Source organism: Rhipicephalus microplus, chromosome 5 (genome assembly GCF_043290135.1).
Source record: "Rhipicephalus microplus isolate Deutch F79 chromosome 5, USDA_Rmic, whole genome shotgun sequence".
Lineage (NCBI taxonomy): Eukaryota > Metazoa > Arthropoda > Arachnida > Ixodida > Ixodidae > Rhipicephalus > Rhipicephalus microplus.
In genome coordinates, this window is record NC_134704.1 from 55,446,002 (window position 1) to 55,463,443 (window position 17,442).

A 17,442-nucleotide genomic window follows, 5' to 3' on the forward strand; every position below is an offset into this window, starting at 1 on the left:
AACAAGCAAGCTAGCACATCTATTTTGCTGTACAGGCAACAAACTTTTTTTTTTATTCTTCACCAAAGCGCACACGACGTGCACCTATTTGTGGCAGTGCCCAGTCGAGTTTACAACTCCACGTCACCGAAAACAAGTATCACAGATCCACTGACCGCATTCCCGCCAGGCCAGTTTTGCTGCACCGGCCAATGCTCGAGGTTACTTTCTGGAAAAACCACGACAGCACATTCAACAGCCAGTCTTCAACCGCCGCATCTACTGCTAAAAAGCACTTGCACTGCATTGTAACCGAGCAAATCGATACAAAATTGGGGACTCTAGACTCAATGCACATACTTTAACTGCATCAGCGGTTTGTATATACTAGTTGAATACATGCAAAAGAAAGCGTTATAAATACGTCGAGTGACAGTTAAATACTCGGACCAGAACTAGTATTTGACCTTGACTCGCTTACACGCTACAGCCTCGTATTTTTTTTTTTCTTTTTCTTCTAACAGCGTGTGTGGTGGCTTTCAACGCTGGCTCTCTCGATTTGCGACGCCGAGCCCGTTTCCCAGGAATGCAAGAAAGCATGCAAGCACCGATGGTGGTTCGAAGAGGGTCGCAGGATGGGGAAGCGACGACTGCTACGACCGGATGTCCTGCGACGGTCTGGCAAGCCTGATTGCGCCGTAAAAAGGACCATGCGCCCGAGACCGATTTTCAAAGTGCCCTCGATAAGTGGGTGTTAGCATCTCCCAGAAAAAGAGAAAAATTTTGAGACGCTGCCAGGAAGGAAGACGAGGTCGCCCTCTTGAAATCCGTAGCTGCCGTCAGGCGTACACGTCGGCCCTCTTGTCACGCAGCCTGTTACGGGTCTTCGTGCGGGCCCGACAGCTGGCAAGGTTCACCATGTGCTGCAGAGAAAACGATACACAGGAGGAATTCACAACGTTGGACGTGTAGATTTACAGTCGTGCGTGACACGAAATGGAGCGCCGGGATGAGGTTTATAAAGAAACGATTGCTCAAGATGTGAGGATACAAATTTGGTGCATTGATGTGTCCCCTACATTAAAACATTTAGTGTGATGAAGACATGCATACTTGCAAACTGAGTTTAGAGACTGATTTTCCTGGAGGTCACTTGAGTGTTCACTTTTACGTCGTTCACGACTGTACAATGATCACCGAATGAAGCATGTTGACTTAGGGCTAGGTAATGCACATGTTTACGATTCCATCATCTCGAGTTTGTGTCATAACGGTCACAACAGTGGACCATACATCAGAGCCAAAATTTACTATGAGTTAGTCGGAATGATAATGTCAGCGAAACAATATTCGTTATTTCAATCCAGAACGAAACCAAAATGTATTTCCTGCTGGCTATCGGTTAGAACAAGCAAGGTCATGCAATGAGCAGGGATACCTAAGTAAAGGTGTGTTAAATTTGCAAAAGATGAAGACAGTGGCGAATGGCTTCCCTGTCATTTCTACCACAAAGGCAATCATGAAGAGGGCATTCTCGGTGCCAAAGTTTGTTTAGTAAGACCAGTGGTCTCGCATATCGCTGGGTGGTGTACATTTTCTGAGATTACGTTTGTTCCCTTGAAGCAAAGCATTCATTGTGCTCGGAAAATTTGTAATTAATCGTACAAGAACAACTATGTTTTTATTGCAACCTTAGTTTCAAATTCTCACATGCAAATAAAACCGTAACTGAACGAGTGACAAGAAAACCTTGTCTCAAGCAACTGTTGCACTCTGTTTTGGTGTCGTGCTTCATTTTACGAGGAGAACTACACACGAAACTCGCCCACAATAATAGGACCTGCAAAAGATCTAACACAGCGCCATTTCAAGTCGTCAACTGCAGTAAGCGCTTCCAGCACAATATTCCTGCCTTTTAAGACTAAGTGGCAGATTCAAAACACACTATATATTGAGCTAACTGGCAAAACAGTGCACTCAATTTTTCTTACCTGCATCGAATGAAAAAAAAAAAATCTTCACTGATAGAGAAAGGAATCACAATTAGCAGACGTTACTAGTGAGCCTCCAAATGTTGCCGCCCACAGTATACATGTCAATTCTCTCGGTACAAGTATTTTTGCAGTCGCCAGCAAGCACCAATAAGAGAGAAACATTACGGCGCTTCACGATCACTACATGGTGACAATGCATTCAACAAGAGCACTTACCCTCTCAAATTTTGTTATTTTTGAAATGATGTGGTCTTCAGCCGCAATTACAGGACCTAATTCGAAAATGTCCCTCAAGAGCTCGTTCGCCTAGAAGAAAAAAAAAAGAAAAGAGGAGGGCTTAGCAGATATAAAAGCAACCGTACGGACATGTCTTAATGGCGACACAACACAAGTCTCAATTATACATTTCCTTTAAATTGGCATACCGGCTACGCTACTGGAGTTAATAGAAAGATCCCTATACAATAAACGGCAAATTCGGTAACTTCGCACTTCACTGCATGAATATCACAGCATAGGCAAGGTTGCAGGGGAAAAACAGGCATACACACAAAAAAGCACGAACGCACACTTTCAGATGTTGTACGGCCGTGCAAACATTCCACCATGGAAGACAATAAAATTACTTATCTAAGGCAAGTTTCCGTCTCACAGATAACAATTCATTTCCCATGTCTTTTGTTGTGCTACCCCATTCAGCTATCACAAATGGTGCTCCTGGTGCCAGCATGACGCAGAATTCTAGATATTAAAGTTTGAAATGCATGATTTTTGAGAAAGGACATACAATCAAGTCAGATGAATAAAATCCTTGTACACCACAGAGGTACTTTAGGCACCCCCCCTCCCTAGACTGAGAAGAGCATTTGTATTGTACAAGGCACGTAGTTGGAACTTCACTACGTAAAGTAGCTCAAAGAAAGAACTCTCCAGCAACTTTTCACCGTCAGAAGACTTCCAATAGAAGATTCAGAGACAGAAGAGCTTAATTTTCTTGCAATATCAACTTTGTGCCAGACGAAGCATCATATGTATCTGATGTCATATAACGAGCCCAGATACTTTAAATTTGCAAGAGCGTTACAGCTATGTTTGCACAAACAAAAACAAAAGCTACACCGAAGACAGCAAGTACCAAGTCCACTCACAGCTAGGTGGAGGTTCATGCCTGATCCCAGCAGTTGGCAGAAGGCATCGTACTGCAGCTTACGGCTCCAGGTGTCCAGCTCGAGAACTTCGCGGCCAAATTTCACGCTGATGTCTGGTGAGGAGCCTTCCTGAATTAGTGAGAGACAAAAGATGCAACTCACCGAAGTGGCCTGTAAAACTACGCACATATCAAACACTCACATTATTACACATGCTTGCTAGAGGACACATTCATACATCGTACACTATAGTGTGTGATACTATAGCATTCTTTCTAGGAATTGAGAGACCATTGAATTTTTAAGAAAGGAAATGCAAGCGAGCCAGATGATGACTGCTGTTGTGTGACCAACACATACCCGATAGATTGAATCTATATTAACAAGAATAATCTTCAGATCTGCACTATCTTCCTCTTTACAGTGATGTACAACTTCTACCTCAGCAAACCCTGACTGAAACTAACTGAAACAGTCTTAACACTTTTTTAAAACAAATCTGTTAAGTGCACCAATCTCTTCTGTTCCAAAGCTCCTGAAAGGCTTCAGAACTGAAGTAAAATGTAGCCAGAGACAGTGCCAGAGACTCACACGGACTGCCCGGTAGACATCGCGGAAAGTGGAGCGTTGTTGACGACGCTCCTTTTTCGCTCTGAACTTTTGGCTGTCGGTGGCAAGCTGCCGTAGTTGGTTGCAAAGGTCGTCTGATGGTTCCTCAAAATTCTAGTAATAAAAATTGAGGAAAAGAAGAAACAAAACAGTACAATATTATGACAAGGCAAATCTTAACAAGATGAAAGAAAGCGGGCCGTAAACATACCAAGTGCGTCGCGAGAAATGCAACTGCACAGTCATGTTTAGAACATGATAAAGTGAGCATGAATGCTACTTTCCACAAATTCAGCACAGTGATCAGTGAAGCAAGAACAGTAAAACCTCATTAATTCAAACAATTTCTGAAGTCCCGTATATTGCAATGTAAGCTTGAGTGGATAATTTGAAGCGGCGGCCGGCACCAGTCTGGTTAATTCGAAAACTTTGGGTGCCATGTGCCAGTTCCACATCCCGATTTCGCCGCGAAGCCGCAGGAACGACGACCGCTAATAGCCACAACGCAATGCAACGTATCGATACTAATGTGGCAGCTGAAGCACCCCAGTCTCGCTACTGCCAATGCAAAAAAAAAAAAAGAAAAAAAAAAGAAACGGTCTTGTGATCAACCAAAACATGCGCCTGCGCAATATGAGCTATGCTTCACTGCAACACAGTGGTGACACGTGGGCAGGTTATCGCGTGTTTTTCGCAGCGGGCCATGGTTTACACATTCTTTCTGGGATTGTAAAGAAATTAATAAAGGACAGTTTAGCGGAAATCACGATGTATGCAAACCTTCGATTGCCGGTTGCACCAGCAATTTGCACCTTTGCACTGCTGGCGGACTTCTTGCCAGCAACACCTACTTCAAAAACCAAGTTTGAAAGTTTCAAAGATAATTTTTTTCCAGCCAAAACACATCGTGAGCTTCCTCGTACAGGCCATTATTAAATTCATAATTATAATAGACAGAATGTGCGAATGGTCGCATCATGACGTGCTGGCGCAGCGAGGAGCAGGTGACATGCTGCTCGCGTGTCACTACTGTGTTGCAGTTAACATGTCTTGTTTTCTGCAGGCGCACATTTCAGTCACGACGGCGTTTTTTTAGATGCGGAGCATCTTATACTCGCGCCTTGTAGTGCGCCGTCCGCGCCGTCCGCACCGCTTGTCGAACATTCGACAGCTGACGCGCGCGCATGCGCCGTCGCCCACTCTTCCACCATCTGTGCATCCCTTCCTCCTCTACACACCGCGCGCGCTTCACTCCTCCACCATCTGTGCACCCTTCCTCCTCTACACACCGCGTTCGACATCTACAATTCTCCCGATTCTCCAGTGGACGCGCATGTGGCGTCGCGCTTCGAGAACATTCAACAGCTGACAGTGCATGCGCCGTCGTGCTGTATATATACTCAAGGTCGGCGCTCGCTCGCTCAGTTGCCGCTCGTCGGTTGGTTTGTACGGCGCGTCGACGTCCAAGGTCGCGGTGAAATGAATTCCAACGAATCCACAAACACAATGATCGACGTCCCTTCGACCAGCGCCGCTCTTTCGCATACGTGTGTACGTGTTCACTCATTTAACACCCCCTCCTACAACCACGTTAACCAATTTAGCCATCGACCCAAGTAAGTCGCAATTTAACACCCCATTTCACAACCACGTTAACCAATTTAGCCATCGACCCAAGTAAGTCGCACTTTAACACCCCGTTAACCAATTATATGGTCCGCATCCTCCTCAGTGTTCCCCCGAAGGAAGCTGCGGGCAATTTTTTTTTCTTTTTTTTTTTTTCGATGGCAGCAGCGAGGCCCACCGTTCTTCTATGTTCGCGGCAAAATAAAGACCAGGTATTGCTAAAGAACATTAGCTTTGGAGCCGCAAGCTAGCTGGCACAGTAAACGACGAGCACCGATTACTTTGAACAGTATACTAAGTTCCTTGCATCCCACTTTTTGTATGTTCTGTTAATTCGAAAACCCGCTTAATTTGAAGCTTTCTCGCGGCCCCAGTGACTTCGAATTAACGTGGTTTTACTGTAATTTATCTTAGCTCAAACAACTAACCAACGGAGGCAGAGTTCCACTCCTTTCCTGAAGAAAGAGTTATGAAACATTTCATGTAAAAAGAAGACCGCGGTGCAGAGAAACGTACGTCATCATAATCCCTGGCCACTTCATAGATGATGGCAATGACTTCGCCGGCCGCGATTCGCAAGTCCAGATCCGAGCTCTCCAACAGTTCCTGAAGGCGGCCCATGTTGCTGCACGAAAAAGTTCACATGCGAGTCCACTCGACGCCTCCACGGCAAATAAGGGGAGGGTGAAAGAAAGAATCGATTGAGGAAATGCACGAAATAAGTCAAGTGCAATAATAGAACGAGCGCAGCTAGAACATTTTTTTAGCAGCGATGCTTGAAGCAAAGCCGGTGAAGCTTGGCATGTTTGCCTGACCTACTGCTTTTCCTTCTATTTGTCACATTGTGCAATGCTCCCTTTGTATCCCTCCTCTAAGCCGAGAGTAGGACTGTCATCCAAATATTTAGCAGTGCGACACAGTTACGGTATGTTGAACCAATGGCTCTTCTAGTTCATCAATACAAGCCAGATGCACTCAATTCAGCCGTTCACCACGCTCTCCTTTAGCACTTTCCTGCTCTCGCCCATTGCCTAGCCTTCGTGAGAGCTTTGCATTCATGGGGAAGAGATCACACCATGCAGTGTCTCACGATGGAAATCATACAAAGTAATTTTTTTGTTCAGTTGCGCACAGATCTGTGGGGCGGCGTCCTAAATTCCTTGTGTTTACTATGTTGGCGATCACGCTGGCTCTGTAAAAGATATGGTGTTTCGAGATAGCGTGTCTCCGTTCATGGCGCGATGCGACAACCAAAGGGGAAGTGTCACTGAAACGCGACTACATGTGCTGCACCGCGATGATACGGCAGCGTTGCTTCAAGCCACGATAAAGAAGAACTAAGGAACAAATCTGACAGATGTAAGATATTGGAGTGGGAAACACACCTATCCCATGTCCCGCGGAAAGTGCCCGAAAGCACATGCGACGCGAGCAGTACGGGCCCTCATATAGTGCCGCATAACGACCACTCCCTGAACTAAGGCACACAGACGGCTTTCGTTGATAAGCGAGCATTTGAAATGGCATTGAAAGATATTAAGGAGGGGTTGGTTGAACAAGTGAAATCCAAGCTTGAAATTGACCCACTCGCAATTCTTCAACATACCATAACTTTTCTTTTAATAGGTTTAGAACATGCATTTTTGTTGCAGAGCACACAGTCATGATTCCTGATTATTGCTATACTCTGATTTACTCCGTAGCTCGCTCAGTTCAGAAAAAAAAAAAGAAATCTTGCTAGCAAAGAGCCTCATGAAATATTTTGTATTTTAAAAACAACGCATCACACTTGAAAGACAATTGCACATTTAGGTAAGCGCATAAATGCACATAAACTCACCACATTTCATCAAAATCAATCAAGAAATAAAAAAGTATTTCTTTAAGAGCAGTGTCTCCCCTTGACTTCACCATACAATTCATTTCACAGAACTGCCCCATGAGTGCCCAGATGTATGAAAATCTTAGGGCAGAAGTGTTTCCAGTGACATAGTAAGATTGCAACTAAGGGCAAAGCGCAAAGCAATCATAAAACTTGCATGGACAAAGAAAGACAATATTCGGCTGATTGGTAATAACCATCATCTACAATCAATAGACACAGGCAGCTATCGACAGATACGATAATCATGTGTGACTTACAGATGATGCAATTGTTACTTGAATCAATAGAATAGGCAAATTATTGTTAATCGTAAGACGTGATCTGGCTGAGTGTGATGACGCGGTACAATGCCAAATGCACGCAATCTTTCTTTCGGGGGTGGAACAGGGTGCATGGCTTTGGGAGCAGTTGTCGGAGCAAACAAAAGTGCTTTTTGTAGCAGGCTTGGAGCACCCAGAAGGGCCTTTTTGAGCAAGTTTAGAGCAGTGAGAACATTCAGAGGAAATTTAGTCCAGTTCAAAGCACTTGTGAAGTGACATTTGTTTAATGCTGCATTTTTCCAACACTCAGTGAAATTTCAACTGTACAATAACCTCATTGTTGCAATAGAAATTATATAGACACTCCCAATGTGACGTGTTTCTGCTGTTGCCATCATGTCTCGATAAATTTCAAATTGTTAACATACCCACGCACATCCTATGTTCTATCTACAGTGAAAGTGCGCAAGCGAGCCAACGAATGCAGTTGAAGCAGAGATCAAATGATCCGGCCCATCGAGTTTGAAGGATGCATGCGATAACATGCGATACCCAGGCCCGGGAGGTCTGTAGTCGAAGCAGAGAGGCAGCGCTCCGCCTGTCTTGAAATAGCACCTAAAGAAAACAACGAAGGTGTGTGTGTGTGTGTGGCGCACACTTTAGCTCTGCAGCCATCAGCGGGCGACCAGTATATACTTTAACGCGCTGCACTCTCATCAGGAAGAGACTGTGCGAGAAGTGTTGCTCTTTGTGAAGTGGCCGTGTTCTCGTAAACCAGTGCTTTGTACTGTTATATGAGATTGAATCTAAAAGGATTAAGTGCCAGCCTCAATTTGTATAACATTGCAATTTGCTATCGCATTCATTGCTTCACCCTTGCTGTGCAACTGCGACTTTCTTTAATTATGTGCAGATGCCCATGGTGTTTTCGCGGGGCGAAGCTCCTTAAGGTGTGGGTCTGTCCATCCTCCGTCGTTGTTGTACATAGCTACCAGGATGCAAGATGGGAGATGGCGGTACTTGGAGTGTTCACTAGATGGACGCATGGATGGGACGCATGAACCGATGGACAGACAGACTAGCAGGCTAATGGACGGACGCGCGCAGCAGGTATGTGCCACAGGGGATGCGAGATGATAGTACTTGGAGTGTTGACTAGATGGATGCATGGACGAATGGACACACAGACTAGAAGACGAACGGACAGATGGACGGACGCACGGACGGCCGTGCGGACGGACAGAAGCATGCACAGGCTGACGAACGCTTTGTCCCACTCATCATCATTCACTACGTGGATATGCTGTGATTTTTTTTTTATCTGAACGCACGGGAGTCAAGTGTCAATTTGATGAGCAGTCATGTTCACCTGTCTTTGCTAGGCTGTTCCAGAAACTGGACCCTTCTTTTTAGCACAGTTACTGCCATCTTCTATTTTTTTTTCCTGAATGCTGCCATCAAGCTATTAAAAAAAAAAGTTACACCAGAATTGCTAAGCAATGAATGCGATAGCAACAAACGGTAAGGCTGGCAGCCACTATTTGAGATCCAATATAGCGTAACTTTACAAAATGCCGGTGTGAGAGAGTACAGCCATGGCAGGAAGGGATGCTCTTCTAGCAGTCTCTTCGCATTGAGAGCACTGCACATAGAAGAGTTCACAAGCTATTCGCGCTGATGCCTGCAATGATCGCGTGTGCATAGTGTTGTAGCGGAATAGCAGGGAGGCAGACTTTTTCTAGTGAGACGACGACAGAGAAAAAACACGTCCTTTCAGTTTGAACGCATCACGAAGACTGGTTTATTCGTTCGCTATGTACCGCTGTCGTAGAGAGGGGAAGAAAAAAAGGAAAAGCAAACAGAGAAGTACAAGTATTGTCAAAGAGTTTCCTCCGCACCCCGCACGTGCGACGGTCTTCAAGGACAGATGGACAAAACGCTTTCCGCGTGTTCGAGAAGGGTCATTGTGGCCCTCACCCCCCCTTTCCCTTCACGGCTGGGCTTGTAGGTAAAACAGATGTCAAGGACGCCCTTCGCTCCTTTCGCATTGCCCGTCACGCGAACCACCCGAAAACGAGTCCCTCCGAGTTGCCCCTCCTCCCCCTCTTCGCCGCGGAGTCTTTCAATTAACGCTCCCCCGAAGCGGGGGCTGCTTCCCAGTATGCGACAAATACAACAACCTCCCCCGGATGAGCGAACTCTTGAGCTCATTGTCGGTCGACTTCTAGCGGATAAAGCAGCTGTATTGGTCGTTTCACCACCGTTCCCCCGCTTAGTTTCAAACTGCAGGCCCGCACCCTGCCGTCCCTGCCCTTGAACGTTTCCTTGATTCTGGCGATCTTCCACATGTGTCGTTTGAGATGATCTTCCTTTAAAAGAACTAAATCGTCTATCTTTAGGTCACTCGATGTCGTTGGCCGGGACAGATGCGCCGATCGAAGCTCCAATAAGTACTCTCTCCGCCACCGTCTCCAGAATCCTTCAGCCATGGCAGACCGGTACTTCCAGCGTCGTGAGATATGCGCGTCACCGCCCGGAATTTCGGCTGGCAGGTGGTGTGGAGGAAGGGTTGTCAGCTTTCTTCCGACGAGGAAGTGCGCCGGCGACAGTGGTTCTGGCTCTTGAGCATCATCGTAGGTGAAAGTCAATGGGCGTGAGTTTATTACGGCCTCGACTTCGTACAAGACAGTTGTGAGTTCTTCAAAGCTTAAACTGCTCCGACCTAACACCTTGCGCAACGCTACCTTCACCGATCGCACCAACCGTTCCCAGAATCCGCCCCACCAAGCTGCCCTTTCAACAATAAACTTCCACCTGATCTGGTTTCCGGCGAAGTATGACTGCATTTCCTCTGATTTTAGTAGCGTGAACATTGCATTCAGATCTTTTGCTGCTCTCTTGAAGGTTAGCGCGTTGTCCGAATAAATAGTCGAGCAGATTCCCCTGCGAGCCACGAAGCGCTTGAAAGCCAGGAGAAAGGCTGTAGTCGACATGTCGCTAACGAGCTCAAGATGGACGGCACGTGTCACAGCGCAGGTTAAAATTGCGATGTAACATTTTCGGGCACCGCGCGACTCTTGACAAATCAAAGGTCCTGCGAAATCGATGCCGACAGTGTCGAACGGATTTCCTTCTGTTACTCTGTCAGCTGGAAGTGGTGCCACTGGTTCCGTGGCTTGAGGGCAACTTTGTTTGCGACAGATGAGGCACTGCTTGATAACCTTTTTTACGGCCTGGCGCCCTCGGATGATCCAATACGACTCTCGCAATGACGCCAAGGTGTCGCGCACCCCTGAGTGTAGCATTCTCACGTGCTCTTTCCTTATGAGCAGTAGCGTGAAGGGATGAGTGCTAGGTAGAATGATGGGATGTTTAGTCTCTTCGTGGTTGTCGGTGAATTGCAAGCGTCCACCAACTCGCATGAGACCTTCCCCGTCAAGGTACGGACTGAGTGGCAGAACAGGAGAGCCTTTGTGCAGTGGTCTTTGGGCTTTCAAGTTGGAAATGTCGTCACTGAATGCTTCTCCTTGAGTTGTTGTCAACCAGTACCTCTCAGCATCGATCACCTCTTCAGCTCGTAGCGGACCACCTTTCCTTCCTTTCCCGCGGCGGCAATTGTTGACAAAGCGGCGGACCCACGCAGTTAAGCGCACGACTCTGCTGCATGAGCTGAACTCCTCTACTTTCAGCACTGCCTCGAACGGCGATGATATTACGGGCATCACCGTCACTTTTCGCTCTTCCAGGTGACATTCTACTGCCCCTGGGCTCTGCTCACCGGTCGTTGGCCAATGCGTCTTATCCTTGTGAAGCCAGTGTGGTCCTCTCCACCACAATTCGCTTTCTAACAAGGCTGATGGGAGGATACCGCGAGTGATTAGGTCAGCGGGGTTGTCTAGTCCTGGGCAGTGCCTCCAATCCTCGGGATCAGTCAGCGCCTGAACCTCTGATACTCGGTTTGCCACGAAGGGCTTCCATCTGGCAGCGTTTCCTTTAATCCAGTGCATAGCCACTGTGGAATCGGTCCAAAGGATGGCAGCAGCATTCTGGAGGTTCAAGGCCTTGGCAACGTAGTGGCACAGTCGAGCACCAATGAGGGCCCCCATCAGCTCTAGTCGGGGTAACGAGAGGCGCTTCAAAGGGGCAACTCTTGATTTGGCCATAATTAGGCTTATATTGATTATTCCTTGAGCAGACTTGCATGCAACGTATCCGACAGCACCGTAGGCCTTTGGGCTGGCATCGCAGAAAATGTGCAACACCTTCTCTGTCTTTTCATCTCGGAAATCCCTTGCGATGATCCTCGGAATGGACACCGCCTTGATGCATTGAAGCTCTTCACACCAGCACTTCCACTCCGCTTGCATCAATTCTGGCAAGGGGTCGTCCCAACCCGCTCCCAACTCCCACAACCTTTGGAACATTGTCTTTACGTACAGTGTTGTAGGAGCGATAAACCCAAAGGGGTCGAAAATTCTGGCTGAGACTTGCAATACGAATCTCTTGCTGTCGGCTCTGGTGGTGAGGAATTCAAGAAGTGAGGTCAGATTGTACTCGAAGTTATCTGTATGAGCATTCCAACCTACTCCCAATACCTTGGTGGCTGCAGGAAGTTCGGCATTTGCATTCCTCTTCGCCACGTTCCCATCCTCTATGAAGTTGACTAAATCGTGGTCGTTAGACATCCACTTGTGGAGCCGCATTCCTGCTTGAGATAATATATCGCTTGATTCCTGGCATAGCACTTTACCCTGTTCGAGGGTGTCGACCCCTGTCACAAGGTCGTCAACATAGAGATGGCTGCGCAGGATGTTCGCAGTCTCAGCATACTGCTCTGGGAGTCCTTCAAGATGGTGTCGTAATGTTGCGGCTAATAGGAATGGGCTGGATGTAACACCGAACGGAACGCGCGTCATCCGGTAGGCCGCCACCGCTGGAAGTTCTTCACCTTTCTTCGGAGTGGCAGCATACCAGAGAAACCGCACAGCGTTCCGGTCACCCTCTGACAGAGATATTTGAAGGAATGCCTTTTCAATATCCGCGACGATGCCGATGTTGTAAGTGCGGAAGTTGATCAACAAATCAATGAGCTCTGGATTAAGTTTTGGACCACTTTCCAAAACATCATTCAGTGAGAGGCGATCTTTGGCACTTGATGATGCGTCGAACACCACCCTCACTTTTGTTGTCAGGCTTTCTTGTCGAACAACTGCTTGATGTGGCATGTAATACACCGGACCTTCCGAAGCGCTGCAATGCTTGTTGGCTGGCTCTGCATAGCCCTTTTCGATGTATTCTCGGATGCAGGCGTCATATTCCACGATCAAGGAATCTCCCTTCAAAAGGCGCGTCGTGTTGGCTCTAAGACGCTTCGCGGCGCACTCGTAGTTGTCGTCGAGCTCATCAACCATAGGCTTCCAGGGGAAAGACACTGTGTACCGCCCATGCTCAAATTTGACGGTTTCCTTGTAGTGCTGTTGGATTGCGTCTTGGTGGCGAGCTGGTTCGTGTTCCTTGATACCAATGTGTTCGAGCTCCCAGAATGACCTCAACTGTGCTGATATTTCTTTGTTAGTTTGTTCGCTCACTGCTACTCGCATTACGCCAGCAACAGATGGACAGACTCCTGGTGACCTTTTTGCGCCTACCTGGCCCTGGACTGTCCACCCAAATGCAGTTTCTACTGCCATCAGCTTGGAGGTTAGGCGCTTAGTGGATCCCGTGACAATTTCCCAATAATGATCAGCGCCGATCAGAAGATCAATGTTTTCACTTCCGTCACCCTGCGCGACGTCCGCGACTGGCAAGCCAAATTTCGAAAGTTCCAGAAGAACTGACTTTAAAGGCGCAGCCATTATATCTGCGCAGATGCAGGGAACCTCGAGGGCCTCCACTCGCGCCCTTTTCCCGTCGTACTGGCTTTGCAGCCACAGCTCGACCAGACGCGCTTTAGTGCGGGTTATAGCGGACTTGTCGCCGAAGGCATAGATTTTAAGTTCCTCTTCCCCAAGCACGTTCAACTGCAGTCTTTCAGACAACTTGCGATGGATGAACGTCCTTTGACTGCCACCATCTAGGAGAAGCCTGACAAGCGTACTTTTGTGCGGTCCCACTGTCCAAGCTCGTGCTGTTTGCAGAAGAAACTGATGCCCCTCCATGCACATAAATTTCTCCTCTGAGCCTAGAGAAGACTTTAGCACTGTGGCTTGTCCTGTCGCTGGTGGAGAGGATGCATTCTGTTCACCACTGCCACGGTATTCTCTGAAATCAGGATCACACATAGCCGTGAGGTGTTTTCCGCTACAGTTGGCACACCTGAGCCATTTGGCCTTACGGCACTCTCTTGACGTGTGCCCCTTTACTGTGCAGCGGAAACATCTATTCTCCCGCTTCAGCATTTCTCTTTTATCAGCTGCCGACATCTCTGCATCGCAGTCACCGCTTTCGTGGCACCCTGACGAACAAAACAGACACCCTTTTCTCTCCTTGGTCATGGTATGCAGTGCAGCGGCTGAAGACATTCTCGCCGCTTTAAAGGTGCTGTTACGGTTTTCGACAGACGATTCTACACACATGCCCCTTGGTGTTTCGGCCCGCTGTATAATCTCCCGTGCCTCTACCTCGACTCTCAAAAAATGCGCAAATGCCTCCAGTTCACTGCCTCCTGTAGTAGCGCCCTTTCGTCGACAGTATTCGAGATGAAGGTCCGCAGGCACCGCCTTCTTTACTACTGTCAGGAGCAGAGCTCCGTACGTGCTGACACCGACGCCAAGAGAAGTGAGGCTCCGTACACCTCTCTCTACTTCGTCAACGAGGCTCCGAAGTTGGCTGAGGTTCCGCGAGTCACGCACTGACTTGATATTGAGCAGTCTGGACATGTGATCCTCGATTATGGCTTCTTTACGACCGAACCTTTCCTTTAACAGCGAGAGAGCAACTTCGTAGTTTCCGTCGGACAAATCAAGACCCGCAACGGCAGCCGCTGCTTTTCCTGTTAAGTAACTGTTCAGGTACTTGAACTTGTCCACGTTTGACAGGTGGTGGTTAGCGTTTATTGTCGTGTCGAACTGACTCCAAAAGCCTTGCCACTGTCGAAGCTCGCCGTTGAACTTTGCTATCTCTAGTTTTGGCAGCTTTACTGTGGGGGTTACTTGCGGGATGTTACGGCTAGATTCTCTTTGATCTGAGGGACTTGAGGTGCGATCTAGCGAAGCGCTCACTGATGCGGCGTTAGTGCAGCTAAGCTCACGTAGCATGAGCTGTACTTTAGTCCTTGCTACGTTGATCTTTTCTTTGTAGTTCTCGGAGCATGCAATTTCCTCTTCTAATGCATCATCTTCTACGCCAATCTCAATTTCCCGATCTAGCTCTTTGAGTGAGTCTTCCTTAAGGGTGAGAAGGTTGATCTTTTCTTCAAGCTCACCGAGTGACGCGTCGTCCTCCATGGTAGCGATGTCATTGAGCAGCTTTGTTGTTGACGTTCGCACCACGGCCCTTTTGCGCTTCATCCTGTCGATGTCCATCTTTGGGTCCCTAATTCCCGGGTTTCGGCACCAAAAAATGTTGTAGCGGAATAGCAGGGAGGCAGACTTTTTCTAGTGAGACGACGACAGAGAAAAAAACACGTCCTTTCAGTTTGAACGCATCACGAAGACTGGTTTATTCGTTCGCTATGTACCGCTGTCGTAGAGAGGGGAAGAAAAAAAGGAAAAGCAAACAGAGAAGTACAAGTATTGTCAAAGAGTTTCCTCCGCACCCCGCACGTGCGACGGTCTTCAAGGACAGATGGACAAAACGCTTTCCGCGTGTTCGAGAAGGGTCATTGTGGCCCTCACCCCCCCTTTCCCTTCACGGCTGGGCTTGTAGGTAAAACAGATGTCAAGGACGCCCTTCGCTCCTTTCGCATTGCCCGTCACGCGAACCACCCGAAAACGAGTCCCTCCGAGTTGCCCCTCCTCCCCCTCTTCGCCGCGGAGTCTTTCAATTAACGCTCCCCCGAAGCGGGGGCTGCTTCCCAGTATGCGACAAATACAACACATAGCCTTTAAAAGTTCACGGCTGCTCCTAGAGCGATCACAGCCTTTACAAAGTCGAAACTATAATCGTTTCAATGAAACCAAAAAGTAAATGTTTCAAACACGTTTCTGGGCACGGCGCTTGCTGGCTTTAGCACTTTGCAGCTAAATTATGGTGCTGAGGTGCCCTGGGAGCCTCAGCACCATGGTGGCGCCCAGGGAGCCTTCGTTGACAAGGTGTTTATACACTCAAACCTCATTATAAGTTGCACCTGCCATAAAACTTCTTCGTTAGTTTGAAAAATTCATTATAAACATATATTTGTAGCACTGTATTTATGACAGCTATTCTTCACTTACTATATTCGTAACAGCGAACCTGTGCGTTATATAAAACAGTGTAGCCCCAGAAAAAAAGAGACTTTATAAGCTTTGACCAAATGTAAAGATCGTTTTCAGGACAGCTGCACGGACTGCGACCCAGTTACATATTTTCTGACAATTCTCCGACTTTTTCCCGATATGTTTAAAGGGGTACCGACACCTTTTTTTCAAAGGCAAGTTTACTCTGCCATACAAATGCCCTGTATACAGAGATGGCTATGAGCAAGTGTGACACACAGAAAATGCTGATATCTTTGATTATAAAGTCAATTTTCTTGGGGCACACCTACCGACCTATACACTAACTTGACGTCAGGCTACAGTACTAATCCTGGTGACATCACACAGCAGTTTGACAAGTTATGATGACGTCAAGCACCAAAACACAAAAAATGGCAGCTTGCACGTCGCCTTCTTGATCATCTCCTTGCGCCGTGCGATGGTGCGGTCACTGTCATCCAGCGTACCTATGAAGCGAGCTAGCAGAATCAGGAATAGTGTACGTGCCCGCAAATACAATGTGCCCGCTGACCAGAGGGCAGAGGAATCATTTGATTTTGAATTTGCCGTCGCAGCAGCAAAATCTGCCACGCCAAATCTCATGTCTGTAAAACTGGAAAATCAGGTGCAAGTTCCCACCAATTCCCTTCCGATCCAGCGTCGACACATGCATGGATTGACTTCGTTGTGCCACGGTCAAGGCTGGACGCCAACCAAGCGGACTTTGCTCAGTTCACTGCAGTTCACTCCGGACGTGTACGCGCACAACATGCAGTTGCTGACCGACTTCGGATTGTCGACAAAGATGATGTCATCCCAACGTTGTGCGACCTCCCTGCCGTGACAGTTGCCACACGTGCGGCGCGCAGCTGATGATCAAAGAAGCGACATGTGGATGAGGATACGCCAGGAAAACTTTTGCGTGCACATACTACCTCCTTGTGGCGCTGCTCATGCCATGTTACAACGTCGCATACAGTAAGAACCGAAATTAGCTTTTAAAAGCATGCGGTAATTAATTTTACACGACGCACTCATGCTTACCAGCATGTTCCCTACGCTCCCGAGGACTTGGCCCATAATTTGACGCAACAAAACGATAAGTGAAAATTTTTGTGTCAGTACCCCTTTAAATTCCTCAACAATTCAGGTTTTTCAAGTTCGTAGAAACCTTGAGTGATGGTTCACAATAAGGCTGCTATTATTGCGAGATGAGAGCTGTAGGTTTAGCCACTGCAGCCCATACCTCTTGGCCTGTGCCAACAGCCTGTCCAGAGGTGCCACGGTGAGCAGGAGACCCCAAGCCAAGAGAGCCGCACTGTGCACCACAGTGGTGGGACTGTTGCCGGTCGATGGTTTGGCCCCTGACAGTGCCTGCCACAGAGATTCCATGCACCTCTGCACCTCCTGTGAACAATCACATTGCCGCAGAAATCTACCAGTTGTTTCGGTTAAAATTTCCAATTATTTCGAATAGAGTGAGTGTTCATGTACAATGTCCACTTCCACTCTATGTCTGTGTCTTCGCGCTGTTAGTCACAA

At 47.6% G+C, this 17,442-nt stretch overlaps 1 protein-coding gene across 1 annotated transcript in view; it reads right to left on the minus strand.

Annotated features, from left to right (window-relative positions):
• Positions 1–415: 415 nt before the first annotated feature.
• Ifrd1 (Interferon-related developmental regulator 1) overlaps positions 416–17,442 on the minus strand; it is a 33,325-nt gene continuing 16,298 nt past the window's right edge. The window contains exons 7-12 of the mRNA XM_037425461.2: positions 17,147–17,307; positions 5,873–5,981; positions 3,713–3,844; positions 3,122–3,250; positions 2,190–2,279; positions 416–902 (exon numbers count right to left, since the gene is read on the minus strand). Of these exons, the coding sequence (XP_037281358.1) occupies positions 819–902; positions 2,190–2,279; positions 3,122–3,250; positions 3,713–3,844; positions 5,873–5,981; positions 17,147–17,307 (705 nt within the window). The 3' untranslated portion in view covers positions 416–818. The remainder of the gene's footprint in view (positions 903–2,189; positions 2,280–3,121; positions 3,251–3,712; positions 3,845–5,872; positions 5,982–17,146; positions 17,308–17,442) is intronic.